General features: G+C 46.8%; 1 protein-coding gene across 2 annotated transcripts in view; it reads left to right on the top strand.

The window, feature by feature from the left end:
* The window catches only part of LOC139263049 (slit homolog 3 protein-like), a 625,025-nt gene that overhangs the window by 575,341 nt on the left and 24,651 nt on the right, over window positions 1-25,033 (top strand). For both annotated transcript variants that reach the window (XM_070878558.1, XM_070878557.1), the window contains 2 exons: window positions 1,304-1,544; window positions 11,518-11,648. In XM_070878558.1, the coding sequence (XP_070734659.1) occupies window positions 1,304-1,544; window positions 11,518-11,648 (372 nt within the window). The remainder of the gene's footprint in view (window positions 1-1,303; window positions 1,545-11,517; window positions 11,649-25,033) is intronic.

Genomic DNA, 25,033 nt, shown 5'->3' on the forward strand with positions numbered 1-25,033 from the left:
GGTAAAAGTTTGCTTCTCTACTTTTTCTGTAATTTCATTCTGTGCGTCCCCCTGGCCTGACTGTGGGGACATGTCCTAATCCCAGATAGCAACAATACCCTCCCCGCTCCCCTGCCCCCCTCTCCCATTTCCAGTTACCAGGGACCAGTCAAACGCAATTCGTCTTTACCTGCCACCTGCTGGCTAATTTTCTAAACTCTCCTCAGCAGCTTGACGTATGTAGGTTGAACAGGACTTGAATCAATATCCGCCAGCATTCCATGCCACTAAGCAGCACAGCACCTCATGTATTCACTTATCTTTAATGTAGCTCAGTTGTTATCCAGAGAGTAAGGAGGTAAGCACCTCTGATAAAACCTTAGAATCAATGGCAGTACTTCCAGCCTGTTCTCGAATACCAGAAGCAATACCAAACTGCAAGCCTGCCGTTATCTTTAGAAGCATGCTATTTCTGAAATGTCCTAAATTGTATTATCTTATTTAGAAACTTCAACTAGTTCATGTGAAAGCATCAATGTTGGCCATATTGGACCTTCACAAGGATTGGTTGTTCTGATTTACTTTTAAATTGATAGTTTTGCTGACATAACATCCTACTATCGTATTTCATGTTTTCCTGCATATGTGGTGAAGAACCCCAGTGGCAAGCCAAGCGGAGCTTACATGATCACAGCCTGAGGCCATAGATGACATTACAAGATGATTTCATACCCACGTAGCCTTTGTACACATTTCTATCACGGGTTAAATCCTATACTAAGATCGATAACACCTGTGACGAACACATTGATTATTCAGGCACTGCTCAACGAGTGTTAAGCACTTCAATGAATGGAGCATTTCACAACATTTTTTTTGTTTGAAGTCAAACACATGACGAGTGATGGTAATATTCTCTTTACATGCTAATGCATTATTCAACTCCAAACATATAAGGACACCATTTGTAAAGACCAAACTGCGGATTATTTTAACAGTTAGATTGCCCTCCTGTACATAGTAAACAGTAATGACCCCAGTATTGATGCCTGTGGCATCCCACTAGTTACCTCTTTCCATGCCCATACCACTCCACATTCAACCACCCTCTTAGCTACTCCACATCGAACAACAAGCAGCGTATTGCTTGGCACCTGCGTGTAAATGGTTTTGTTGTATAATGACCAAAGAATGTCAGCGAGCTGACTTCATTACAGAACTTCCTACAGAACTCGTGCTGCTTTCTCCAATTGGCTCCCTTTGATTATCATCATGTTTTTATTCATACTCATACTGGGCGTTTGTGCTCTTTTTATTTCTCCAGTGGGCTATTCTGTGAGATGCACCCTCCCATGGTATTGCCCCGTACCAGTCCCTGCGACAACTATGACTGCCAGAATGGCGCTCAGTGCATTGAGGTACAGAATGAGCCCGTCTGCCAGTGCTTGGCTGGCTTCGCGGGACAGAGGTGCGAGAAACTCATCACTGTCAACTTCGTCGGGAAGGATTCTTACGTGATGTTGTCGGCCTCCCAGGTCCGGCCGCAAGCAAATATCTCGCTTCAGGTAGGAATTTCATCAGCGTGACTTCCACCTCCCACTGCGATGTCGGGGCTATTGTGTTCCTAACACAGATGAGACTGCACACAGGGAGGTTAAAGTAACAGTGACCTCAGTCTTTAATAAGACACTCCATAGTGAGGAACAGGCCTTAGGGGCCGGCTTATGTACAGTGCTCCCAAGGGATGCTGGGATCCCTTGGGACTTCAGGGGATGAGCTCCCTGGTGGCGGAACATGGGAGTGCATGCTTTACAGATACACAACATCACTTACCCCCGCAAAGTCAAAGTGAAAACTATTTACAAGGTGAGGCGGTCGGAAGTCTTTCTTTCCCTGGTGGTCCGCCTCGGTATAAATGTCTGTTCTGGTGTGTTGGCTGTGCCCTCGCTGGGCTAGCGTGTTGTTGACCCTGCAGGGCTGCTGGGTGAGCCTGGCCTTGCTGGGCTGTTGGGCGTGATGGGTTCGATTTCCTGGTCCGGCGTTGTGTTGTTCTTCCTTTGGATGTGTGTTGTGGGCTCGAAAAAGGTGGTGTCTGCTGTGGGTTGTTCAGGGCAGTCTGTGAACCGCAGCCTCATTTGGTCCAGGTGCTTTCTGCAAATTTGTCCATTGTCTAGTTTGACTACAAACACCCTATTCCCTTCTTTAGCTATCACCGTGCCTGTGATCCACGTGGGACCATGTCCATAGTTTAGCACATACACAGGGTCATTCAGATCAATTTCCCGTGACACAGTGACGCGACCATCGTTTACATTTTGTTGCTGCCGCCTGCTCTCTACCTGATCATGCAGGTTGGGGTGAACCAGTGAGAGTCTGATTTTAAGTGTCCTTTTCATGAGTAGCTCAGCCAGGGGCACCCCTGTGAGCGAGTGGGGTCACGTACGGTAGCTGAGCAGTACTTGGGACAGGCGAGTTTGGAGTGAGCCTTCAGTGACTCGTATAAGGCTCTGTTTGATGGTTTGTACTGCCCGCTCTGCCTGCCATTGGAGGTTGGTTTAAATGGGACCGAGGTGACATGTTTGATCCCATTACGGGTCATGAATTCTTTAAATTCGGCACAGGTGAAACATGTCCCGTTGTCACTGACCAGTATGCCAGGCAGGCCGTGGGTGGCAAACATGGCCCTCAGGCTTTCAATGGTGGCGGTGGCAGTGCTTCCCGACATTATTTCACATTCAATCCATTTTGAAAAAGCATCCACCACCACCAGGAACATTTTACCGAGAAACGGGCCCGCATAGTCGACATAGATCCTCGACCAAGGTCTGGAGGGCCGGAACCACAAACTTAGTGGTGCCTCTCTGGGCACGTTGCTCAACTGAGCACATACGCTGCATTGCCGTACACAGGACTCTAAGTCAGAGTCGATACCGGGCCACCACACGTGGGATCTGGCTATCGCTTTCATCATTACTATACCCGGGTGTGTGCTGTGGAGATCCGAGATGAATGTATCCCTGCCCTTTTTGGGCAGCACTACGCGGTTACCCCACAACAGGCAGTCTGCCTGTTGTGAGCAGCTCGTCCTTTCGCCACTGGAATGGCTTGATTGGCTCTTGCATTTCAACGGGGATGCTGTCCCAGCTCCCATGCAGTACACAGTTTTTTACTAGGGACAGCAGAGGATCTTGGATCTTATCACTTTCAAACACTTCCATGACCATCAACAAGTCTGCGGGCTGTGCCACCATCAACAAGTTTGCAGGCTGCGCCATTTCCAACCCCGTGGTGGGCAATGGTAGCCGATTGAGAGCATCCGCACAGTTCTTGGTGCCTGGCCTGTGGCGGATGGTATAGTTATACGCTGATAGCGCGAGTGCCCACCTATGTATGCCATTGCGGGCTGAGGCATTAGTATTTATATCCTTGTTTTCAGCGAACAGGGATGTGAGGGGCTTGTGATCGGTTTCCAGCTGAAATTTGAGGCCAAACAGGTACAAATGCATTTTCTTTACCCCGAACACACACGCTAATGCCTCTTTCTCAATCGGCCTTAGACAAGCTCCTGGAAGTATAGGCGACAGGTTGCAACTTCCCCGCAACGTTAGCTTGTTGTAATGCACACTCAACTCCGTACGACGACGCGTCACATGCTAGCACAAGTCTTTTACACAGGTTATACAATACAAGCAGCTTGTCAGAGCTTAAAATGTTTCTGGCATTCTCAAAAGCAATTATTTGGTTTTTTTCCTCATACCCAGTTCTCACCTTTGTGCAATAACACATCTAGGGGCTCTAAAAGGGTGCTTAACCCGGGTAGGAAGTTACCAAAATAGTTGAGGAGTCCCAGGAACAACCGCAGCTCCGTGACGTTCTGTGGCCTGGGCGCATTCCTGATAGCCTCTGTCTTGGCGTCTGTGGGCCGAATGCTGTCAGCCGCGAGCTTTCTCCCCAAAAACTCCACTTCTGTTGCCACGAAGATGCATTTCGACCTCTTCAGCCGCAGCCCTACGCGATCCAGTTGCTGGAGGACCTCCTCCAGGTTTTGTAGGTGCTCAGCGGTGTCCCGGCCCGTGACCACGTGTGTGGTCCTGAAAGACCACCGTGTGTGGTACCAACTTGAGTAGGCTCTCCATGTTTCTCTGGAAGATCGCTGCAGCCGACCGAATTCCAAAGAGGCATCTGTTGTAGATGAACAGTCCCTTGTGCATGTTGATGCAGATGAGGCCCTTCGAAGACTTCTCCAGCTCCTGCGTCATGTAGGCCGACGTCAGGTCGAGCTTGGTGAATGTCTTGCCTCCTGCCAGTGTCGCAAATAGGTCAGCAGGTATTGGTCCTGTAGCGAGAAACGATTAATAGTTACTTAATAATCGCCGCATATCCTGACAGTGCCATCACTTTTGAGTAATGGAACAATCGGGCTGGCCCACCCGCTGAATTCTACTGGAGAGATGATGCCCTCGCGTTGCAGCCTGTCCAACTCGATTTCCACTCTCTCCCTCATTATGTGAGGTACCGCTCGCGCCTTGTGGTGAACGGGTCATGCCTCTGGGACCAAGTGGATCCGCACCTTCGCACCGGAAAAGTTTCCAATGCCTGGCTCAAAAAGGAAGGACATTTTTAAGAACCTGGGTACGTGAGGCCTTATTGACATGTGATAGCGCTCGGATGCCATCCCAGTTCCAGCGGATTTTGCCCAGCCAGCTCCTTTTAAGCAGTGTGGGGCCATCGCCTGGGACAATCCAGAGTGGCAGTTCGTGCACCATGCCGTTGTAGGTGACCTTGACCATGGCGCTGCCCAGGACAGTGATAAGCTCTTTGGTGTACGTTCTCAGTTTCGTGTGGATGAGGCTCAGGGCTGGTCTGAATGCTTTGTTGCACCACAGTCTCTCAAACATCTTTTTACTTATGATGGATTGGCGAGCGCCAGTGTCATAAGAACATCAGAACATAAGAACATAAGAATTAGGAACAGGAGTAGGCCATCTAGCCCCTCGAGCCTGCTCCACCATTCAAAAAGATCATGGCTGATCTGGCCGTGGACTCAGATCCACTTACCTACCCGCTCCCCATAACCCTTAATTACCTTATTGGTTAAAAATCTATCTATCTGTGATTTGAATACATTCAATGAGCTAGCCTCAACTGCTTCCTTGGGCAGAGAATTCCACAGATTCACAACCCTCTGGGAGAAGAAATTCCTTCTCAACTCGGTTTTAAATTGGCTCCACCGTATTTTGAGGCTGTGCTCCCTAGTTCTAGTCTCCCCGACCAGTGGAAACAACCTCTCTGCCTCTATCTTGTCTATCCCTTTCATTATTTTAAATGTTTCTATAAGATCACCCCTCATCCTTCTGAACTCCAACGAGTAAAGACCCAGTCTACTCAATCTATCATCATAAGGCAACCCTCTCATCTTCGGAATCAGCCTAGTGAATCGTCTCTGTACCCCCTCCAAAGCTAGTATATCCTTCCTTAAGTAAGGTGACCAAAACTGCACGCAGTGCTCCAGGTGCGGCCTCACTAATACACTATACAGTTGCAGCAGGATCTTCCTGCTTTTGTACTCCATCCCTCTCGCAATGAAGACCAACATTCCATTTGCCTTTCTGATTACCTGCTGCACCTGCAAACTAACTTTTTGGGATTCATGCTCAAGGACCCCCAGGTCCCTCTGCACCGCAGCATGTTGTAATTTCTCCCAATTCAAATAATATTCCCTTTTACTGTTTTTTTGTATCAAGGTGGATGACCTCACATTTTCCGACATTGTATTCCATCTGCCAAATCTTAGCCCATTCGCTTAACCTATCTAAATCTCTTTGCAGCCTCTCTGTGTCCTCTACACAACCCGCTTTCCCACTAATCTTTGTGTCATCTGCAAATTTTGTTACACTACACTCTGTCCCCTCTTCCAGATCATCTATGTATATTGTAAACAGTTGTGGTCCCAGCACCGATCCCTGTGGCTCACCACTAACCACCGATTTCCAATCTGAAAAGGACCCAATTGTCCCGACTCTCTGCTTTCTGTTAGCCAGCCAATTCTCTATCCATGCTAATACATTTCCTCTGATTCCGCGTACCTTTATCTTCTGTAGTAACCTTTTGTGTGGCACCTTCTCGAATGCCTTTTGGAAATCTAAATATACCACATCCATCGGTACACCTCTATCCACCATGCTTGTTATATCCTCAAAGAATTCCAGTAAATTAGTTAAACATGATTTCCCCTTCATGAATCCATGTTGCATCTACTTGATTGCACTATTCCCATCTAGATGTCCCGCTATTTCTTCCTTAATGATAGTTTCAAGCATTTTCCCCACTACAGATGTTAAACTAACCGGCCTATAGTTACGTGCCTTTTGTCTGCCCCCTTTTTTAAACAGAGGCGTTACATTACCTGCTTTCCAATCCGCTGGTACCTCCCCAGAGTCCAGAGAATTTTGGTAGATTATAACGAATGCATCTGCTATAACTTCCGCCATCTCTTTTAATACCCTGGGATGCATTTCATCCGGACCAGGGGACTTGTCTACCTTGAGTCCCATTAGCCTATCCAGCACTACCCACCAAGTGATAGTGATTGTCTCAAGGTCCTCCCTTCCCACATTCCCGTGACCAGCAATTTTTGGCATGATTTTTGTGTCTTCCACAGTGAAGACCGAAGCAAAATAATTGTTTAAGGTCTCAGCCATTTCCACATTTCCCATTATTAAATCCCCCTTCTCATCTTCTAAGGGACCAACATTTACTTTAGTCACTCTTCTCCGTTTTATATATCGGTAAAAGCTTTTACTATCTGTTTTTATGTTTTGCGCAAGTTTACTTTCATAATCTATCTTTCCTTTCTTTATTGCTTTCTTAGTCATTCTTTGCTGTCGTTTAAAATGTTCCCAATCTTCTAGGTTACCACTAACCTTGGCCACCTTATACGCCTTGGTTTTTAATTTGATACTCTCCTTTATTTCGTTGGTTATCCACGGCTGGTTATCCCTTCTTTTACCGCCCTTCTTTTTCACTGGAATATATTTTTGTTGAGCACTATGAAAGAGCTCCTTAAAAGTCCTCCACTGTTCCTCAATTGTGCCACTGTTTAGTCTGTGTTTCCAGTCTACTTTAGCCAACTCTGCCCTCATCCCACTGTAGTCCCCTTTGTTTAAGCATAGTACGCTTGTTTGAGACACTACTTCCTCACCCTCAATCTGTATTACAAATTCAACCATACTGTGATCACTCCCGTGAGGATCTTTTACTAGGAGATCGTTTATTATTCCTGTCTCATTACACAGGACCAGATCTAAGATAGCTTGCCCTTGTAGGTTCTGAATTCCTCCTCCAGGCTATCCCGTGTGACTTGATTTGACCAATCGATATATAGGTTAAAATCCCCCATGATTACTGCCGTTCCTTTTTCACATGCCTCCATTATTCTCTTGATTATTGTCCGCCCCACCGTGATGTTAATATTTGGGGGCCTAGAACTACGCCCACCAGTGACTTGTTCCCCTTACTATCTCTAATCTCCACCCACAATGATTCAACATTTTGTTCATTAGAGCCAATATCGTCTCTCACAACTGCCCTGATATCATCCTTTATTAACAGAGCTATCCCACCTCCTTTCCCTTCTTGTCTATCTTTCCGAATTGTCAGATACCCCTGTATGTTTAATTCCCAGTCTTGGCCCCCCTGCAACCATGTTTCTGTAATGGCCACCAAATCATACCCATTTGTAGTGATTTGTGCCGTCAACTCATTTACTTTATTTCAAATGCTGAGTATTTAGGTAGAGTGTTTTAATACTAGTTTTTAAACCATGATTTTTAGTTTTGACCCCTCCTGCAGCCCCTTTATATTCATACATATTGTCCCTTCCTATCACCTTGTGGTTTACACTTACCCCAGTGCTACTCTGCTCTGTTGCCTCCTGCCTTTTGCATTCTTTCTTGGGGTCCTGTTCATCTGAGCTCTCACTCACTCTAACTAGCTCAGAGCCCTCTCCTGGGTTCCAAATACTCCTTGCATTGAGGCACCGAGCTTTCATGCTTGCCTTTTTATTACACTTTGACCATTTAGAATTTTGCTGTACAGTGGCCCTTTTTGTTTTTTGCCTTGGGTTTCTCTGCCCTCCACTTTTACTCATCTCCTTTCTGTCTTTTGCTTTTGTCTCCATTTTGTTTCCCTCTGTCTCCCTGCATTGGTTCCCATCCCTCTGCCATATTAGTTTAACTCCTCCCCAACAGCACTAGCAAACACTCCCCTTAGGACATTGGTTCCGGTCCTGCCCAGGTGCAGACTGTCCAGTTCCATGGCTACGGGTAAGCCATTCAATTTTACGTTTAGCATTATAGGTGGACATTTCATCGAAAATGTGTGCACCCCGTGTATTTCAGCATCTGCCTCCTCTCTCTTCCTCTGCCACGTGGTGGTTAGCAGGTTTTGCAGAGCTTGCAGGTCATTTGCAAGCTCATTGGAGGTGCCCCATTGTTCCACAGCTCTTGCAAACATACCCTTTGAAGCGGCATGAATAGGCTGAGTGGAAGCCTCCACAACGCCAACAAGGTGTGAATTGCCTTGCATTCATCCTTTGTTGGGGATTCTGAGTCATCTGGGTCACCTGAGGCCTGCTGGCAGTTGCAGACTCGTGGGTTCTGCCCTGTACATTTCTGCTCGCAAACATTGTTCCAGTTAATTTATGAACATTGCTAGCACTTGTGTGCTGAGAGATTTGTTTGGTGTTATCACTGGTGGACATAAACGCCTGTGCTATCGCAATGGCCTTACTGAGAATCGGTGTCTCTACAGTCAAAAGTTTTCGTAGGATGGTCTCGTGGGCAATGCTCAGTACAAAAATGTTTCTGAGCATTTGCTCCAGGTAGCCATCAAACTCACATTGTCCTGCAAGTCGCCTTAGCTCGGCGACGTAGCTCGCCACTTCCTGACCTTCAGATCGCTAGCACGTGTAGAATCGATACCTCGCCATCAGCACGCTCTCCCTCTGGTTCAGGAGCATCTTAACCCGTGTACACAGCTCCTTATACAACTTATCTGTGCGTTTCACTGAAGCCAGAAAATTCTTCATGATGCTGTAGGTCGGTGCCCCGCAGACTGTGAGGAGGACCGCTCTCCTTTTTGCAGCGCTTCCTTCTCCGTCCAGCTCGTTGACTACAAAGTACTGGTCTAGCCGTTCGACATAGGCTTCCCAGTCCTCACCCTCCGAGAACTTCTCCAAGATGCCCACAGTTTGCTGCATCTTTGCGTTGGATTTGTACTCTCATCGCCAGTTATTGTGTTCCTAACACAGATGAGGCTGCACACAGGGAGGTTAAAGTAACAGTGACCTCAGTCTTTAATAAGACACTCCAGAGTGAGGAATAGGCCTTAGGGGCCGGCTTATATACAGTGCTCCCAAGGGATGCTGGGATCCCTTGGGACTTCAGGGGATGAGCTCCCTGGTGGCGGAACATGGGAGTGCATGCTTTACAGTTACACAACAGGGCCGATTAAATGTGGACCACCTGTCCCTGCGCCTGGAACCTGAGGTGCTGGCCAAGCTTGTGGCTGTATGCAGAGGCCACACTTCATGATGCAGATTCAGTTCATTTGCATAGCTTGACGTTGCTTCTGGCACGTCGCGCATGACAGGCCAAGAAGATCACATGGGTCAGGGGGCACGAATGTCAGACACAGTCAGCCTGCGAAAATGGTTGTCTGCCTGTAGAGTGCTGCCATTTTGTTTTGGCAGTTGATGAGGCTCAGCAACCCCTATTAAAGACTGAGGCCATTGTAGGCCTGCAGGAAGATGCAGCACAAAATAATGGTGGCACTATATTAGGGAGAGCGTTACCCAGCAGCAATGTTCTGCATCGCCCACTCTCCACAGACTGTCCCTGAAATGCCCAATTCCAAATGGGTGCTTAGTGTCCGGAGCTCAGGAGCTTAGGTTGCATTATGGGATAGCACTCTAATTTAGATGTGCTGTGGTGTTAATGAGCCTTGTGCACAGTTTTGCCTGCTGGCCGGCCACAGTGCGTGTGCATTAGGGTCATCGAGTGTGGTGTAGGCATCAAGCCTCTGCCCAGTAATACAGGTATCCCGTGCCTGACGTGAATCAGTCCAACAGACATTAAACACGGATTCATTGGCCTTGTAGTATTTACGCATTGTGTTCATCTGAATGGCTGCAGTGACATTATTGATGGGAATAGTAGTCTGTGGGCCATTGGGTGATAATCAGGCTAAATTTCACAATGCCAGTTGACACAAAAAAAAGTGTACAATAGCAGTCAGTTTAGAATTTATTTTGGAAATTGTTTTGTGTTTTGCTCATCCTGGGATTAGCATAAAATAATTTGCACTGAAGAGTTAAGGCATTCTGTGTTGGCAGCAAGCATTTTCTGTCTGGTATAGCATGGTCCAAATGTAGACCAACGATCACTCTAGATTGACTCAGGCCGGGCACACCATAGAATAGACGTGGAGTAAGACACCCTCTAATATCCCATACAAAAGCAAAAAACTGTGAATGCTGGAAATCTGAAATAACAACAGAAAATGCTGGAAATACTCAGCAGATCAGGCAGCATCGGTGGAGATTAACAGAGTTAATTTTTCAGGTCAATAACCTCTATAATCGTAGTATTAGGCAGTCCCTCGTATCGAGGATGACCCGCTTCCACAACAAAAAGGGATGAGTTCACAGGTGTTTCAATGAGGGACCTGATATTCCAGGTCCTGAACTACATATTGAAGGATGGAAGATACCTGTGTGAGGATTCTTTTAATGTGTGGTGGCCGTTGCACACGGGCTTGACAGAGCTAGGTCTTGGTCCAGTGGCAAGGGTTAACCAAGACGACTGGAGACCAAGCTCTGTTGCACGGACTTGGCATGTACACATACTCCTACTGTCCATAGATCACAGTGTGGGCTGGCCCATGCTGCCTCTGAGCCCTCACCTCTTCCGGGCCCCGAACTATCGCCTCTCCTGGGCCCCGAGCACGTCGCTCCTGGGCCTCGATCGCTCTGCCACGATCTCTCACTGCTCCTCTGCCCTGACCTTGCCGCTCCTCTGCTGCTTGCCACCTCTCCTGCTGTACCTGGGCCAGTCTGATGGTCCTGCCCATGCTCCAATCGGTGACCTGGATTCTGGTGACGTCAATACAGTCGTCCTCCTCGAAATCGTCACCCTCCTGGGACAGCTCGCGCTGCTCTATAATATAACGCAGGGAACCTCTATAATATCCTATCAGGCATTCCTAAGTCAGTTAGATATTGGATAAAGCTCCCTTTACATGGTCCCACTGTGGACTCCCAGGCCAAGTAGACTTTGGGTTAGATGCTATATACCACCAACAACAACCAGGATTGCTGTTCATCCTTTCCTCTAGGAATGACGTGTGATGTTGGGAAGGAGGTAATTAGGGGACATAAACTGGGAAGAAATAAACATGCTACAAAATGGGACAAAGATGCAAGTGAAAGTGTAAATGTCAGGAGATCCTATTAAATATTGTCTCTCTCTCTGTGGTTAGGTTGCGACTGACAAGGACAACGGCTTATTACTGTACAAAGGTGACAATGACCCTCTGGCTCTAGAACTCTATCAGGGACATGTTCGGCTCATATATGATGCATCAAGCTATCCCCCTACCACCGTGTACAGGTGAGTTGTTACCTGCTCAGTATGTATAAGTTGACATCAGGTTGCCAATCACAGGTTGGGTGGGGCGGGTGGAATTAGAAGCTTTCCACTGGCGGTTTTAAGGCACAAAACAAGAAGTGGTTTAGAGAGTTTACTTGATGGGGGTGGAGCTATGCTGTTCTCCTTCCGTCGTCTGAGCCCCTGAGTGTAAATGGCAAGAGCTGCCCGGAGCTGAAGCCAACGTAGAGCCGCCGAATGTGCCGTCGAGTTCAGGCCGCCTGCTCCTTAACAGTAAATGAAGGGAGCTGGTCCATCACGCTTGTACTCTGGGCTCTCCATGCTACCCAGTGGTGCGGATGGTGCAGCTGAGAACAATACATGGCCCAAGCAGAAGAAAAAAAAAACAGTGATGTTAAAACGCCCGCAGATAAGTGTGTAGATGTAACATTTAAGCTCCAATTTCATAGAATAAACTTTGGGCTGGATTTTCGACTTTGAGGATTTTGGGGCGGTAATGGTGACGGGGCGATAAAGTTTGCGCCTGGGAATAGTTTGTGCCTCAGTCATCAAAATTGATCAGCTGGGCCCTGAGTCAGGGGGCGCAGCACTAAGGGAGGCGTTGTACATCTCTCTTGGGCGTTAGCATGGGAAAGTCCCGAGCTAAAGAGCCGGGCCGGGAGCGTTCCGAGAGACGCCTGGGGGGAAAAAGAAACCTGAGAAAACCCCACAAAAATATTCCCAATACATAGCCCGCACCACCACATCATAAATCACAAAAAAAAATTTAAAGAAACAACAATCACATTTATCTTAGGACGGCATGACTTACCTCTCTGTAGTTGGTATAGTTGGACCTCCCGATTTCCCAGGCGTTCACTGCGGGGCGTACGGGTCGGAACAGGGGCGTTGCACACCGGCGCAGCTCTTCCAAGCGGTGCTGCTCCGCACCCCCCCCCGTAAAACCGGCCCCACAAATCGCCGCCGGGCGTGGGAGACTCACCGCCACCATTGCTGCCGCTCCAGGGCAAAAAACAGAGTGCAAAGGACCGGATAATCTACCCCGTGAATTTTAAAATGTTTCCAAGTTTGTAGCTGTTAAACTGAAAGAATTGATATATATATATATATATATATAGTGTATATGAAGTATCTTATGTGTAAAAGCAACGCTTTGCATAACACTATGCAAGCATGCTGTTAATACTAATTACCATACACTCCTGCTCATTATACAGGAGCTGACTCAAAGGTGACAGTTTGGGCGGACACCTGCCCTCATCTGTCGATTAGTAAATGTCACAATGACAGCCATCTGCTCCCCCATCAGATGGCTTTTATAGATTGTCCACATCCGCAAAGGCTCAGAGCAGGACAGAAACAGCGTGAGCTCTAATTATATTATATTGATAAAGAAGGAGGTCGTCACTCATGGTGATGTCTCATTAACATAAGATTAATGGCTTCATACCTGCGCTGAGCCCTCGCCACTAAAATTAATTCCATTGGTTAATGCGTTACCCTTTTATTAAATGTCATGCTGTTATCTTGTTAGCTCAGTCAGAGAGATGGAGCAAGATTTAAATATCTGAGTCAAATTAAATCAGAACTGTAAGAAAAGCAATCAGACATCAGATTCCCCAAGCTAGGGAATAGATCTTAAATACGTAGCTACCAAAAGGTGGTCCGAGTAAAGCTTTTCATTAAATGAGGACACCCAGTTTCATGCCAAAAGGTTGTTTTTGAATTCAGTTAAGTTTGCGTACATTCTTGCAGAACAGCATATGACAGGTTACGTTGCATAATTACTTGCCGGTTCATACAGGGTCCTACAGACTTCTATACATTTCCTTAGCAGTATGCTGACTTTTGCATAGCCTTTGATACTTTTAAGCGCTCCATTCTTTCCCAACTCTCCTTCATGTTCCATCCTGAAGGCACTGTTCTCTTCCCTCAGGTAGCATGTCATCATCATCATAGGCAGTCCCTCGGAATCTTGCTTCCACACTAAAAATGAGTCCTTAGGTGACTGAACAGTCCAATACAAGAACCACAGTCCCTGTCACAGGTGGGACAAGCAGTCATTGAGGGAAGGAGTGGGTTGGACTGTTTTGCCGCACGCTCTTTCCGCTGCCTCCTCTTGATTTCTGCATTCTCTCGGCGATGAGACTTAAGGTGCTCAGCGCCCTCTCAGATGCACTTCCTCCACTTAGTGCGGTCTTTGGCCAGGGACTCCCAGGTGTCAGCGGGGATTTTGCACTTTATCAAGGAGGCTTTGGGGGTGTCCTTGTAACGTTTCCTCTGCCCACCTTTGGCTCGTTTGCCGTCAAGAAGTTCTGAGTAGAGCGCTTGCTTTGGGAGTCTCGTGTCTGGCATGTGAACTATGTGGCCTGCCCAGCGGAGCTGATCGAGTGTGGTCAGTGCTTCAATGCTGGGGATGTTGACCTGGTCAAGGACGCTAACGTGGCATGTATCCCCCTTCTGTCATCATACCGTCAACTTCAAATCAGTTCTTATGCATTCATAATCTAGTGGTTGTTAAACCTTATATGCTGTCAGGTCAGGGAGTTCTCCCAACAGGTCCCCCCACTACTATAAACCACAAGTTGCCTGATAAAGTACAATATTCAACAAGTCATAGATATATGCAAGGAGAACAAAAGGTTCTTAAAGTCCACCATAATTCTTGGGACCAAAGATTGAAATGGGAAAGCATTCTCTTTCAGAAGTGATTAGATGTGGAGACCATCTTTAACAGGGGGGCCTGGATGGTGAGAAACTCTCTTTAAAATGAGCATTCTTGGTGAGACCCCCAGTTTTAAAGAAGTGCTAAAGGCAGCAGTAACTCTTTGAAGAATTAAATTGTCAAAGTAAATGACGAATATCTTCCGTGTTGGGCTGGAATGCCCTTACTCTGTAATGATCTGAGATATTCCGTGTTAGACTGCTATATTCTTACTCTCTGAGATATTCTGTGTTAGACTGCTATATTCTTACTCCGTAATGCTACCTCTACATTTATTAGGGAGAAGTGAGGAGTCCAAGTAAGAATACCAGCTGTTTTCACTTGGTCCACGTCTGATTAATTATGAGAAATCCTAATTTGCCTCAATTCCGGTGGTTCATGTACGGATGTGGCTGTTTCTCAATACAAAAGAAAACCGTGTTGTTTTGATAGCGGTGGCTGGAAGTGGCTTCAGTGGTGGCTGGGTAGTGTACATTCGCTCATTGTGGCGGTTTCGTTGGTATGTGTTTGTTTTACTTGTAGTTCCAGTGGGTATGTGATCATTTTTCTCTATTGTGTATTTGTGAGTCATTGCTTGGCACAGTGTGCAGTGGGAGGAAGGGGAGGGAAGGGAATGCAACTGACCCATGTGCTATTGTTGGGCAGGGTGGTGCAGCCATTGATGCCTGTTTGGTTTCTGGTGTGGCTTATGTGTTTGAGGCTTGCTGGTGTTCATCTGATCACTGGCAGTTGAAAGCAGTGGGTGGGTGTTGTGTCTCCTATCCACAGTAATTCCTGTGGTGTACATGCATTGATTCCTGGCCATCTAGCAAGGGAAGGGGAAGTTATGTACCGAATCCCTGCTGGTCTTACGGCATTAAACACCTATCCCAGCGAGTGTTGTGCAGCCATCTTCTCAGTTTACCTGCTGACCCTTTTAAAACCCAAATTGTGGACCAGCAAAATATGACTCTATACAGCCTTTTGAAAAAGACTTGTTTTTACATGGTGCCTTTCATGACCTCAGTGCTTTACAGCCAATGAAGTACTTTTGGAGAGTAGTCACTGTTGTAATGTAGGAAACACGACAGTCAGTTTGTGCACAGCAAGCTCCCACAAACAGCAATGTGATAATGACCAGATAATCTTTTTTTTTTAGAAATGTTGGTTGAAGGATAAATATTGACCAGGACACTGGGATAACTCACCTGCTCTTCTTCAAAGAGTGTCATGGGATCTTTTACGTCCATCTGAGTAGGGAATTTTCCTGCTATCCTGGCTTTGGTTTAATGTCTCATCTGAAAGACGGCACCAGTGACAATGCAGTGCTCCCTCAGTATTGCATTGGAGTGTCAGTCTGGATTTTGTGCTCGGGTCTCTGGAATGGGCTTGAACCCACAACCTTCTGACTCAGATGCGAGTGCTATCCACTAAGCCATGGCTGACTCCTTTTCTGTATGCATCTCTGCTCAAGATCTGTGGTGGAACTTGGTTAACAAAGAATAAACCACTACTCAAAAGGGAGGCTGCTACTGTTTGAATGTGGTGGAAATTCAAGCCCACACCAGGACTTAAGCATACATCCATACAGTAATGAAGGAATGCTACACTGTCAGAGGTGTAGTTCTTCAGATAAAGTGAGATCTGCCTGTTCTGGACGTTCAGGTAGACTTAAAGATCCCATGGCACTATTCAAGGTAGAGTAGGGAATTCTCCTGCTATCCTGGCCAACATTGCTCCCTCAACCAACACCACCAAAAGCAGATTCGCTGGTCTTTTGCCGAATTGTTCTTTGTGGAATCTTGCTGTGTGCAGAATGGCTGCCTCATTTCTTACATAGCACCACTTACAATGAATTCATTTTATGTGTAGCACGTTGTGGTATTTTTGAGGGCTACGATAAGGTGCTATATTAATGTAAGTCTTAGGGGTTGAAATTCGGTACCACCATTTTGGAGGTGGTAACATCACCTAAACGGTGATTTTACCACCAGGCGGTAATCACCGCCTCAAATTGCCAAATTTAGATTTTCCACCCAAAGATGAGAGAACAACGCTAAAAATGGCATTACACACTCATCCTCAGGCACCAACAGAGCGGTAGCTCAGGAGGCCTACTGAATTTCCCAACCGTAGGCTGCCGCCATGCGAGTTGAAAAAACTTCCGAAAATTTATCTGACCCACACTTCCCCACTGGTGCCATTAATACATAAATGCTGAAAAAAATGAAAGTTAACAACTTACCTTGATCGCTGGACGAAACCGCCCCAAGATCCCCGATGTACCGACAGCTTTTCCAGTCGGTACAAATGCCTGCCGATAAGGCCACCGTACCTACCTGATTTTACAGCGGTGACTATGTGGGTGGCGGTAGAACGCGCAGCGATACCTCTTGACGCTACCCCCACCACCCAACTAAAGTTCTCTGGTGGTGAGGAACCCACTCCGCAATGACGGTGAGTTCTTTGCCGCCTGTTAGCCGCCCCTCTCCAGCGCTAATGGGTGGAGTTATCAACCGAATTTCGACACCTCAGAGTCTGTCAAAATCGGCATCAATTTAGGCAGTTTATTCTTTTTAAAGTGGAGCTTTCTGAAAAATCATCGAAGGCAGAATTCTAACAAACAAATCCGCAATAAACTGACCATAAGTTAAATTAGTGTGGCCGCAATGTTTGACAAAAGCCTATTGTTGTGGCAGTGGCAGGAACAGTTAATGCTCTGCTGACATAACCTGGACTTGCTACATTGATGGTAAATGACAGTATTGTGTGGTCACATAATAATTGGGCCCAAATTTGCCCAGGAGTTGCTTCGTTTTTTTTGGAGCAACTTGATTTTTCTGGAGTATCTTAAAAATCCCCATTTTGCACATTCAATTTGCGCCAGTGTAAGTGAGTTAGTTAGGATTTTTTTTAGTTTTGTTTTTTTTTCAAAAGGGGGCGTTACCGGCCACCTACGCCCATTTTGGCCATTCAAGCCAGTTTGGACAGCTAATAGTTGCTCCAAATTAACTTGGGCCAACGTATGTGGCCGCACAGAAATCCCTTGTGGAGAGTTAAGAAATCAGCGCAGGTAGGTATTTAATGACTTGACTAAAGAATGTGAATAGGATCGAGCAGCTATACAGGACATCATATGACAAACTTCGCAAAGCTAATTTACTATACAACAGAAGCATTCATGGAAGCTTAAACTACAAAAATAAAAAAAGTAGAGACAAAACATATTTACATCATTTTTTCAAAATATCCAAATAAAAAAAATAGAAGTACCTCCTGCTCGTAGGAAAGTATTTTCAGCACCCGCATTAAAATTACTGTCTACGCAGTTATCACCCCCGCCCCATCAAAACTCTCCTCTCTTCCTCCGCCCCCCCCCATCAAAACTCTCCTCTCTCCTCCCCCCCGGATCAAAACTCTCCTCCTCCCGCCTCCCACCCCCCCCCATCAAAATTCTCCTCTCTTCCCCTCCCCCCCCGATCAAAACTCTCCTCCTCCCGCCTCCCACCTCCCCCATCAAAACTCTCCTCTCTTTCTCCGCCTCCCCCATCAAAACTCTTCTCCTTCCCCCACCCCTGCCCCAATCAAAACTCTCCTCTCTTTCCCCCGCCCCCCCACCCCGGATCAAAACTCCCCTCTCTCCTCCCCCCGGATCAAAATTCTCCTCTCTTTCCCCCCCACCCCCCCAGAGCCCCCATCAAAACTCTCCTTTCTCTTCCCCCACCCCCCCCGATCAAAACTCTCCTCATTTTCCCCCCCCCACACCCCCTCCATCAAAACTCTCCTCTCTTCTCCCCCGAATCAAAACTCTCTTCCTTCCACCACCCCCCCCCCCCATCAAAACTCTCCTCTGTTTTCTGCCCCCCCCCCCGCCATCAAAACTCTCCTCTCTCCTCCGCCCCTGGATCAAAACGCTCCTCCTTCCCCCCCCTACCCCGCCATCAAAACTCTCCTCTCTCCTCCTCCCGCACCCCCACCCCCCCCCCCCCCCCGCGGTGAAAAGTCTCCCTGCACCAACCTGTTTCTTGTAGCCCTCAGCACAGGAAAAGTAGCGGCTGACCTGTGCGGCAGGCCACTCGGCCTGGGATAGGGGCGGTACGCGTTGGGTCCCACGCTGCAGGCACGCATCATCATAATCATGGGAGGAGCTACTGTGCATGCGCGAACACTCTGCTGCGGACAGCTGCCTGCACTCTTTTAGGCACAGGGCCCTAGCTCCGCCGCCCCCCCCCCCCCCAATGGACTCGCCACGCTGCGCCAAGCCCCGGGAGAGTCGGCAGAGGGGCCAGAATCCAGGGACATCTTTTTGCCGTCGTTTGGACCGTACGAAGTTGGCACATCTCATGTGAGTGCGCCGAAAAAACGGGTGGGCCAAATTTGGGCCCAATAATTCTGCGGCATTGAAAACTGCCATTGAGGCGTAAAATAGGTCAAAAGCCACGCTGGTTTGAACATGAAAAAGAGCATGTACGTCTGATTAATGAAAATACATCATTTTGTTAAAGGGACAATGGCTTCATGAAAAAGTGTTTGGAAAAATGTTTTTTTGTCTGGTGAGGGAGAAGAGCCATATTTTCACAATGATGGTGTCGCACGAATGTGACTCAATGATGATATATAAAAGTGACTCAGTGATTTCATTTGAAAATGATTCAAAAATGTCATATGACAGTGACACAATGGTGTCGCTGACGATGACTCGATAATGTTGCATGAAAGTGACACATTGTTGTCCCCTAAAAGCGGCTCGACCTGTGTCATCAAATTGTATGTTGGTAAACTAATGGAGGGAAGCAGGAAGAAATTTACCAAATGCGTTTTCATAAAAATGTTGCCCCAATTGTTCTCCCCCTTGCTGCCCTCCAAAAGGCACTGATTCAATGGGTAGTCCCATAGGATCGGCCAGTCCTCTAGTCCCTCAGCCTCGTGACCGTTCTTCATGTGTGAGCCGAGACAGTGAAGGCCAATGCATTCGTTGATCGTGGAGCAGAGAGTGACCCTGAAGCATCCTAAATGATGTCTGCTGAGATTAATTAGCTCAGCACAAACTGGGGATTGAACCGGCTCAGTTTGGCTAATTGCAACACTATAAAATGGGCCAAAATTGCAGCTTCACTGGGTGTGTATGATGTGTGTTCGCATCCGAAGAGGACTCGGCGCACGATGCGCCAAGAACTGGCTTTTCCGATCTGCCAAAATTAATTTTGACAGATCAATCACATCCCCGCAGGAAGGACATCCGTGGGGCGGAGATTGGGCTGTTTGCCCAACTCTTGCCCAGCAAATGTCCTTCAAACTCTTACTCCTGGTGAAAGCAGGCGTATAGCCTACTTTTACCAGCATAAGAGTTTTAAAACACAGAAAAATTTTATTTAATCAGTTATTTTTATATTAAAAACCGTGTCTATTAAGGTAAGTTTATTTTTAACCCTATTAAATCACATCTTAAAAAAAAGATTTTCTAAAAGATTTAATTACATTCAATTTCAATTAATTTTAAATCTGTGAGGTGTTTTTTTTTTAAATTTATTGTGTTGTGTTTCTTGGTTTTGGGTGTATTATTGATAGTAATGGGAGCTTGTACAAACAGAGCTCCCATTATTATCAATGAGAATACTACATAGTGATTGGTGGTCCAGGCCCACGTGATCCCAGGATACGAATATGTACCTGGAGGACTTGCTCCCTTACGCTGCACAGTGAATGGAAGCCTCCGACCGGAATCCTATGTTCCTCCGGGGCCACCAGATATTTTTGTAAATTTTTTTCAGGTTGGAGGTATTCGTCCGAACGAAGCCTCCAATCGCAATTTCCCCCCCAATACCTTGACCCATTAGGCCAAGGAGTTACTGGGAGCCACTGATAATGTCCTTTAACAATATTTGAAAAACTCACCTCAGTAGTAGTTTGTTGCAACTGAAGAGCAGAAAGATAAACACAAACCACAACTTGAAAGCAAACAATTTTTAAATTTTAATCCACAACCAATGGCTGGTTTGGTGGGTGTTTGATCTAATTTAGCTGTATATTCTGTGAAAAGCCAGTCACTTGAAAGACTTAAGCAGCAGGTTTAACTGCTTAGCTGAGCGGGATACGCTGTTTGGCGTCTGTGGCTGTCATTATGTCAGGGTGAATGCCATGAAATAAAGACAGAAAATATTGGTTGACTCCCCTTCATCCAGTGCCAAGCCACTGTCTCCATCTGTCTGAGTACATGGTGATTTATCATCAATTCCTACACGGGCTCCGTCTAAACAAGACAGCGGAACCTTTAAACTATCCGTGGGAATTGGAAATATTCACATTAAAAAGCAGGGAGCTTCTGTCAGAATTCTCACGTTCTTTTTTAAAAGGAAGCTCTTCAAAACAATCCTTATGTCTCTCTTACAGGGCGCTTTGTCCTCTCATTTTGGATGGACTGTTTTGACAGAAAAGTGTAGACTTATCTGAGACTTCTAGTTTGTTGATGTCGGTTAACTTAGCTATATTTTCTGTTGTTGTAACTCCCACCACACATAAATAGCACTGCAGTCAAACAGCGAAGTCATAAGACACTGTGCTGCAGTTAAGCTGGAAATCTCCAGCTCTCCAAGGGTCTCGTTTCTTGCTGGGTGTTACAAGTTTCGGGTCTGCTTTAGATAGTCTCTCGGGTCCGAGCGTCTTACATTAAGGAGTGCGCCAAAACTGCCCAACATCTGGCAATGCAATAGCGAAACCTGAGGGAGCAACAATAGGACCCCTTGTGATCTGAACTGGATTGTGTGTCTATCTCACATATCCTCATCTGCATTCTATCATCTGTTGAAGGTGGACTGAAACACTTGGTGAGATGAGGCCGATATGAATTGTTCAGCTGCTTCTTTTCACACACAGCACACAATTGCACTGCAGCAACTCATCAAGGCTTCTTCAACAGCACCTCCCAAATCCACGACCTCCATGACCTAGAAGGCAGCAGGTTTCCCTCCAAGTCGCAAATCATTCCCGATTTGAACATATATTAACATTCCTTCATCGTCATCTGGTCAAAATCCTGGAACTCCCTATCTAACAGCATTGTGGGGGTCCCTTCACCACATGGACTGCAGCGATTTAAGAAGTAAGCCCAGAACCACATTCTCAACGGCAACTAGAGATGGGAAATAAATGCTGGCCTTGCCAGCAATGCTCACATCCCAAGAATGTCTTATTAAAAATAAACATGCAGAGTAACAGTCAAAATGAATTCCCCTTACTTAACTCAATCTCACTTTTCTCCATGGGGGAAAAAATAATAAACCACGAGGGAAAAATTCATGTGGTTTGCGCCACACATTAGCACCACAAGATGGCGCTAAAACGCCACTGAGAGCTTTAACATCACCTGATGCCGGTTCCAGCACCACACACCATATCGGTGTTGCCGGTAGCGCTGCCGCTGAATGCAATCGCCGGGGACCTTGTCATCATGGAGATTGTAACATCAGTAACATCAGTAGCTCACCACATCCCCATCATGCCACAGCGTCCTTCTGGGTACAAAGGTGAAATGAGAGAGACCACAAAATATTCCAAAAACAATGAATACATTTATCTATAAACATATCTCACATGAATTCTAATAACTAATGATCCTTGTGCCATTAGGAGAGTTGAATAGCTGTCATTGTGTGCAAGATGCGATGTGGGTGTGAGTGTTGCTAGGTAGTGATTGTTGGTGGGTGAGTGCTGGGGTTGTGGTGCATTGAGCAGTGTGTGAAGCTTGTGGCACATAGCGTTTGTTGAAGCCTTCATCACCCTGACCACCCGAGTGAGCTCGTTAAACTTCCTCCTGACTGGGTGTGGGTCCTGGGAACCCCAGTGCTGCCCGTGACGTGCTGTGCCACCTCCCTCCACATGGTCCGGTAGACTTGTGGTGAGGGTCTCCTGCCAATTGGCAGGTACAGGACCTCCCACCTTCTCTCCACCACTAAAACCAATTGCTTCAAAGCTTCCTCGGAAAAACCCCGGGCTCCCTCCCTGGGACAGCGATCTGCCATCAGCATTTGAAAATAAGTGCTCCTTCTCCTTGTTTTTCTTATGGTTGTTGAGGCAGCTGTACACCCAACAATGCTGAGAATAAGGTTCTGCAGCATCAATGAACCTCCCCTTCAAGTAGTGAAAAAAGTCTGTAGCAATCATTACTTACATTTAGATTACACCCGATTTGGTCCATCCTTTCAGTGTAAAGCCAATGAGCTTGAGCTTTTAGATTAGAATCATGACTGCAATCATTTTAATGAGGAGTGAGGACGAATTTTGCAGCCTAGACAATTTTCAAGTGGCGCTACGTAACCATTTTTAGTCTAAACACTGCCCATTTCTTGGCTATAACAAATGGCCTGCCCTTTTCATGGCCTATCATCTGAAAATGGAAGCTCTTCAGCTGCAAATCCTGCTTTTAACTGCAGGACCCAGGCCGACACCTCGCACTCTCTTGTTTAAATCCCGACGGCCTATGTGTCCTTTCCGTGTGCTGTGATGCTGATTTCCTCCATGGCAGTGATTCACAAGCAGGCTTGTGGTTACCTCTCCATTCCCCATCCCTGCTTTGGGGCATGATTTTAATGAGGACATCTGTTGCTGTTCTCAAGGTGCTGTCCTGGTTATTGGGCCTGGATAAGGGTGAGATAATAGCTCTCATCGTATCCATTGCGAATTGAACAAACCGGCCTGTTTGGTTTTACTGCACATGTTCAATGCAGACGGCCTTTTTAATCCTGTGAATTAATTTTGTTTTAAATACAACCTTAATCCCCGAGTTATTTCCTGTAGAGAAATGTTTTTAACTAAAATCCCGAAATGTATGACTGGGGTCCAGTACTAACACCTTTCCCAAATAAACCTTTCTCCGTTGGTGTTATACCTCTGGGGTAGGTTTTTAAAAAATTATTGCTCGATTTACGTGATAGGATTGTACATCAGGAATTCAGACGTGGAGGTCAGCACAGCTCCATATTCACTCATCTTGTGTGAAACTTTGCTCTGGGAACGCTGATTCATGATATCCCGGCTCTCTCCATTGCCTGCATTGCACAGTGTCATGCACTTGTGAGTCTGCGGTTCCGCTGTGAAGGAGCTGGGTTTGGCAGGGAACAGGCCCCACACATTTGCTTTCTGTGGGACTCTGCGTAAAAGGCCCCAGCCCACAGAGACTGGTTCTGCAGTCTGAACCACGAGGGAAAGCCCAAAACGGGATGCACTCTAATCATGAAAATAAAAGTGCCTGATACGTGCGTAAGGCGGCGAGTAGCGGCAGTGAGTCGGACCGTGGGTGGCAAACAACTAAGCCCCATCCCATCCTCACCAAACAACTGAGCCCGATCCCAATCCCGATCCCATCCTCACCAAACAACTGAGCCCCATCCCAATCCCGATCCCATCCTCACCAAACAACTGAGCCCCATCCCATCCTCTCCAAGCAACTGAGCCCGATCCCATCCTCATCAAACAACTGAGCCCGATCCCAATCCCAATCCCGATCTCATCCTCACCAAACAACTGAGCCCCATCCCATCCTGATCCCATCCTCTCCAAGCAACTGAGCCCAATCCCATCCTCATCAAACAACTGAGCCCGATCCCAATCCCAATCCCGATCTCATCCTCACCAAACAACTGAGCACGATCCCCATCCCGATCCCATCCTCACCAAACAACTGAGCCCCATCCCATCCTGATCCCATCCTCTCCAAACAACTGAGCCCGATCCCATCCTCATCAAACAACTGAGCCTAATCCCAATCCCAATATCATCCTCTCCAAGCAACTGAGCCCCATCCCATCCTCTTCAAACAACTGAGCCCCATCCCATCCTAACCAAACAACTGAGCCCGATCATAATCCCAATCCCATCCTCGTCAAACAACTGAGCCCCATCCCATCCTCACCAAACCACCCGTCCTGCTGCAGTGATTGGTGGCGGACAGTATTTGAACAATGCCGCGTGCAAAACGTCATTGAACATTTTGTGCCATTTGCACCCTCGTGTTGCCAAGCCATCTGTGGTCAGATCACCTGCGGACACTCACCCATGACATGGAACCCTCTGGCAGAATAAAAGACAGAATAGGGTTCAACATGAGCTGTGCTCGCACTGCCCCCAGCGCCTTGCGACTGACTGTATATCATCTGCATAGGATCACTCCCCGTAAATAGCATTGCAGTCAAATAAGGAGATAAAAGCACTGCATTGCAATAATATGGACATTGGCAGCTGCCTCAGACTTCAGTCTCTCATTCCTCACTGTTGTTGTCATTTGGTGTTGGAATTTGAACTGATGATATGTACTTTGAGGTCCTCCTTTCTTGGAAAATTGTTATTGAAAAGGCTAATAAAGTTTACCGACCTTTGGCGAGTTTGTGTGTGTGTGTGTGTCTGATATTTAGCTTGCCTGGTACAAGCAGAAACAGCTCACCCTAACTTCAAAGGGAGAAACTCCTGGTGTGTGCAATAATGGAATAGCATGGACCAGTTACCCGTGCACCTGCCTCTTCCCACTCACCAGATAGCCCTGCTCTGGGGTTTAATCCTTACACCAGCCCATTTCCAGCTGTTCTCAGCAGGGGATTAATCCTCTTCTAGACCTCACCATGTAGCCACTGAAAGACTCTTTGCCATTGGCACCGGGCCAAACCTGGAATAATGTCAGTTTGTAAAATGAAAC

This window comes from Pristiophorus japonicus, chromosome 4, assembly GCF_044704955.1.
Source record: "Pristiophorus japonicus isolate sPriJap1 chromosome 4, sPriJap1.hap1, whole genome shotgun sequence".
In the NCBI taxonomy this organism is placed as follows: Eukaryota; Metazoa; Chordata; class Chondrichthyes; family Pristiophoridae; genus Pristiophorus; species Pristiophorus japonicus.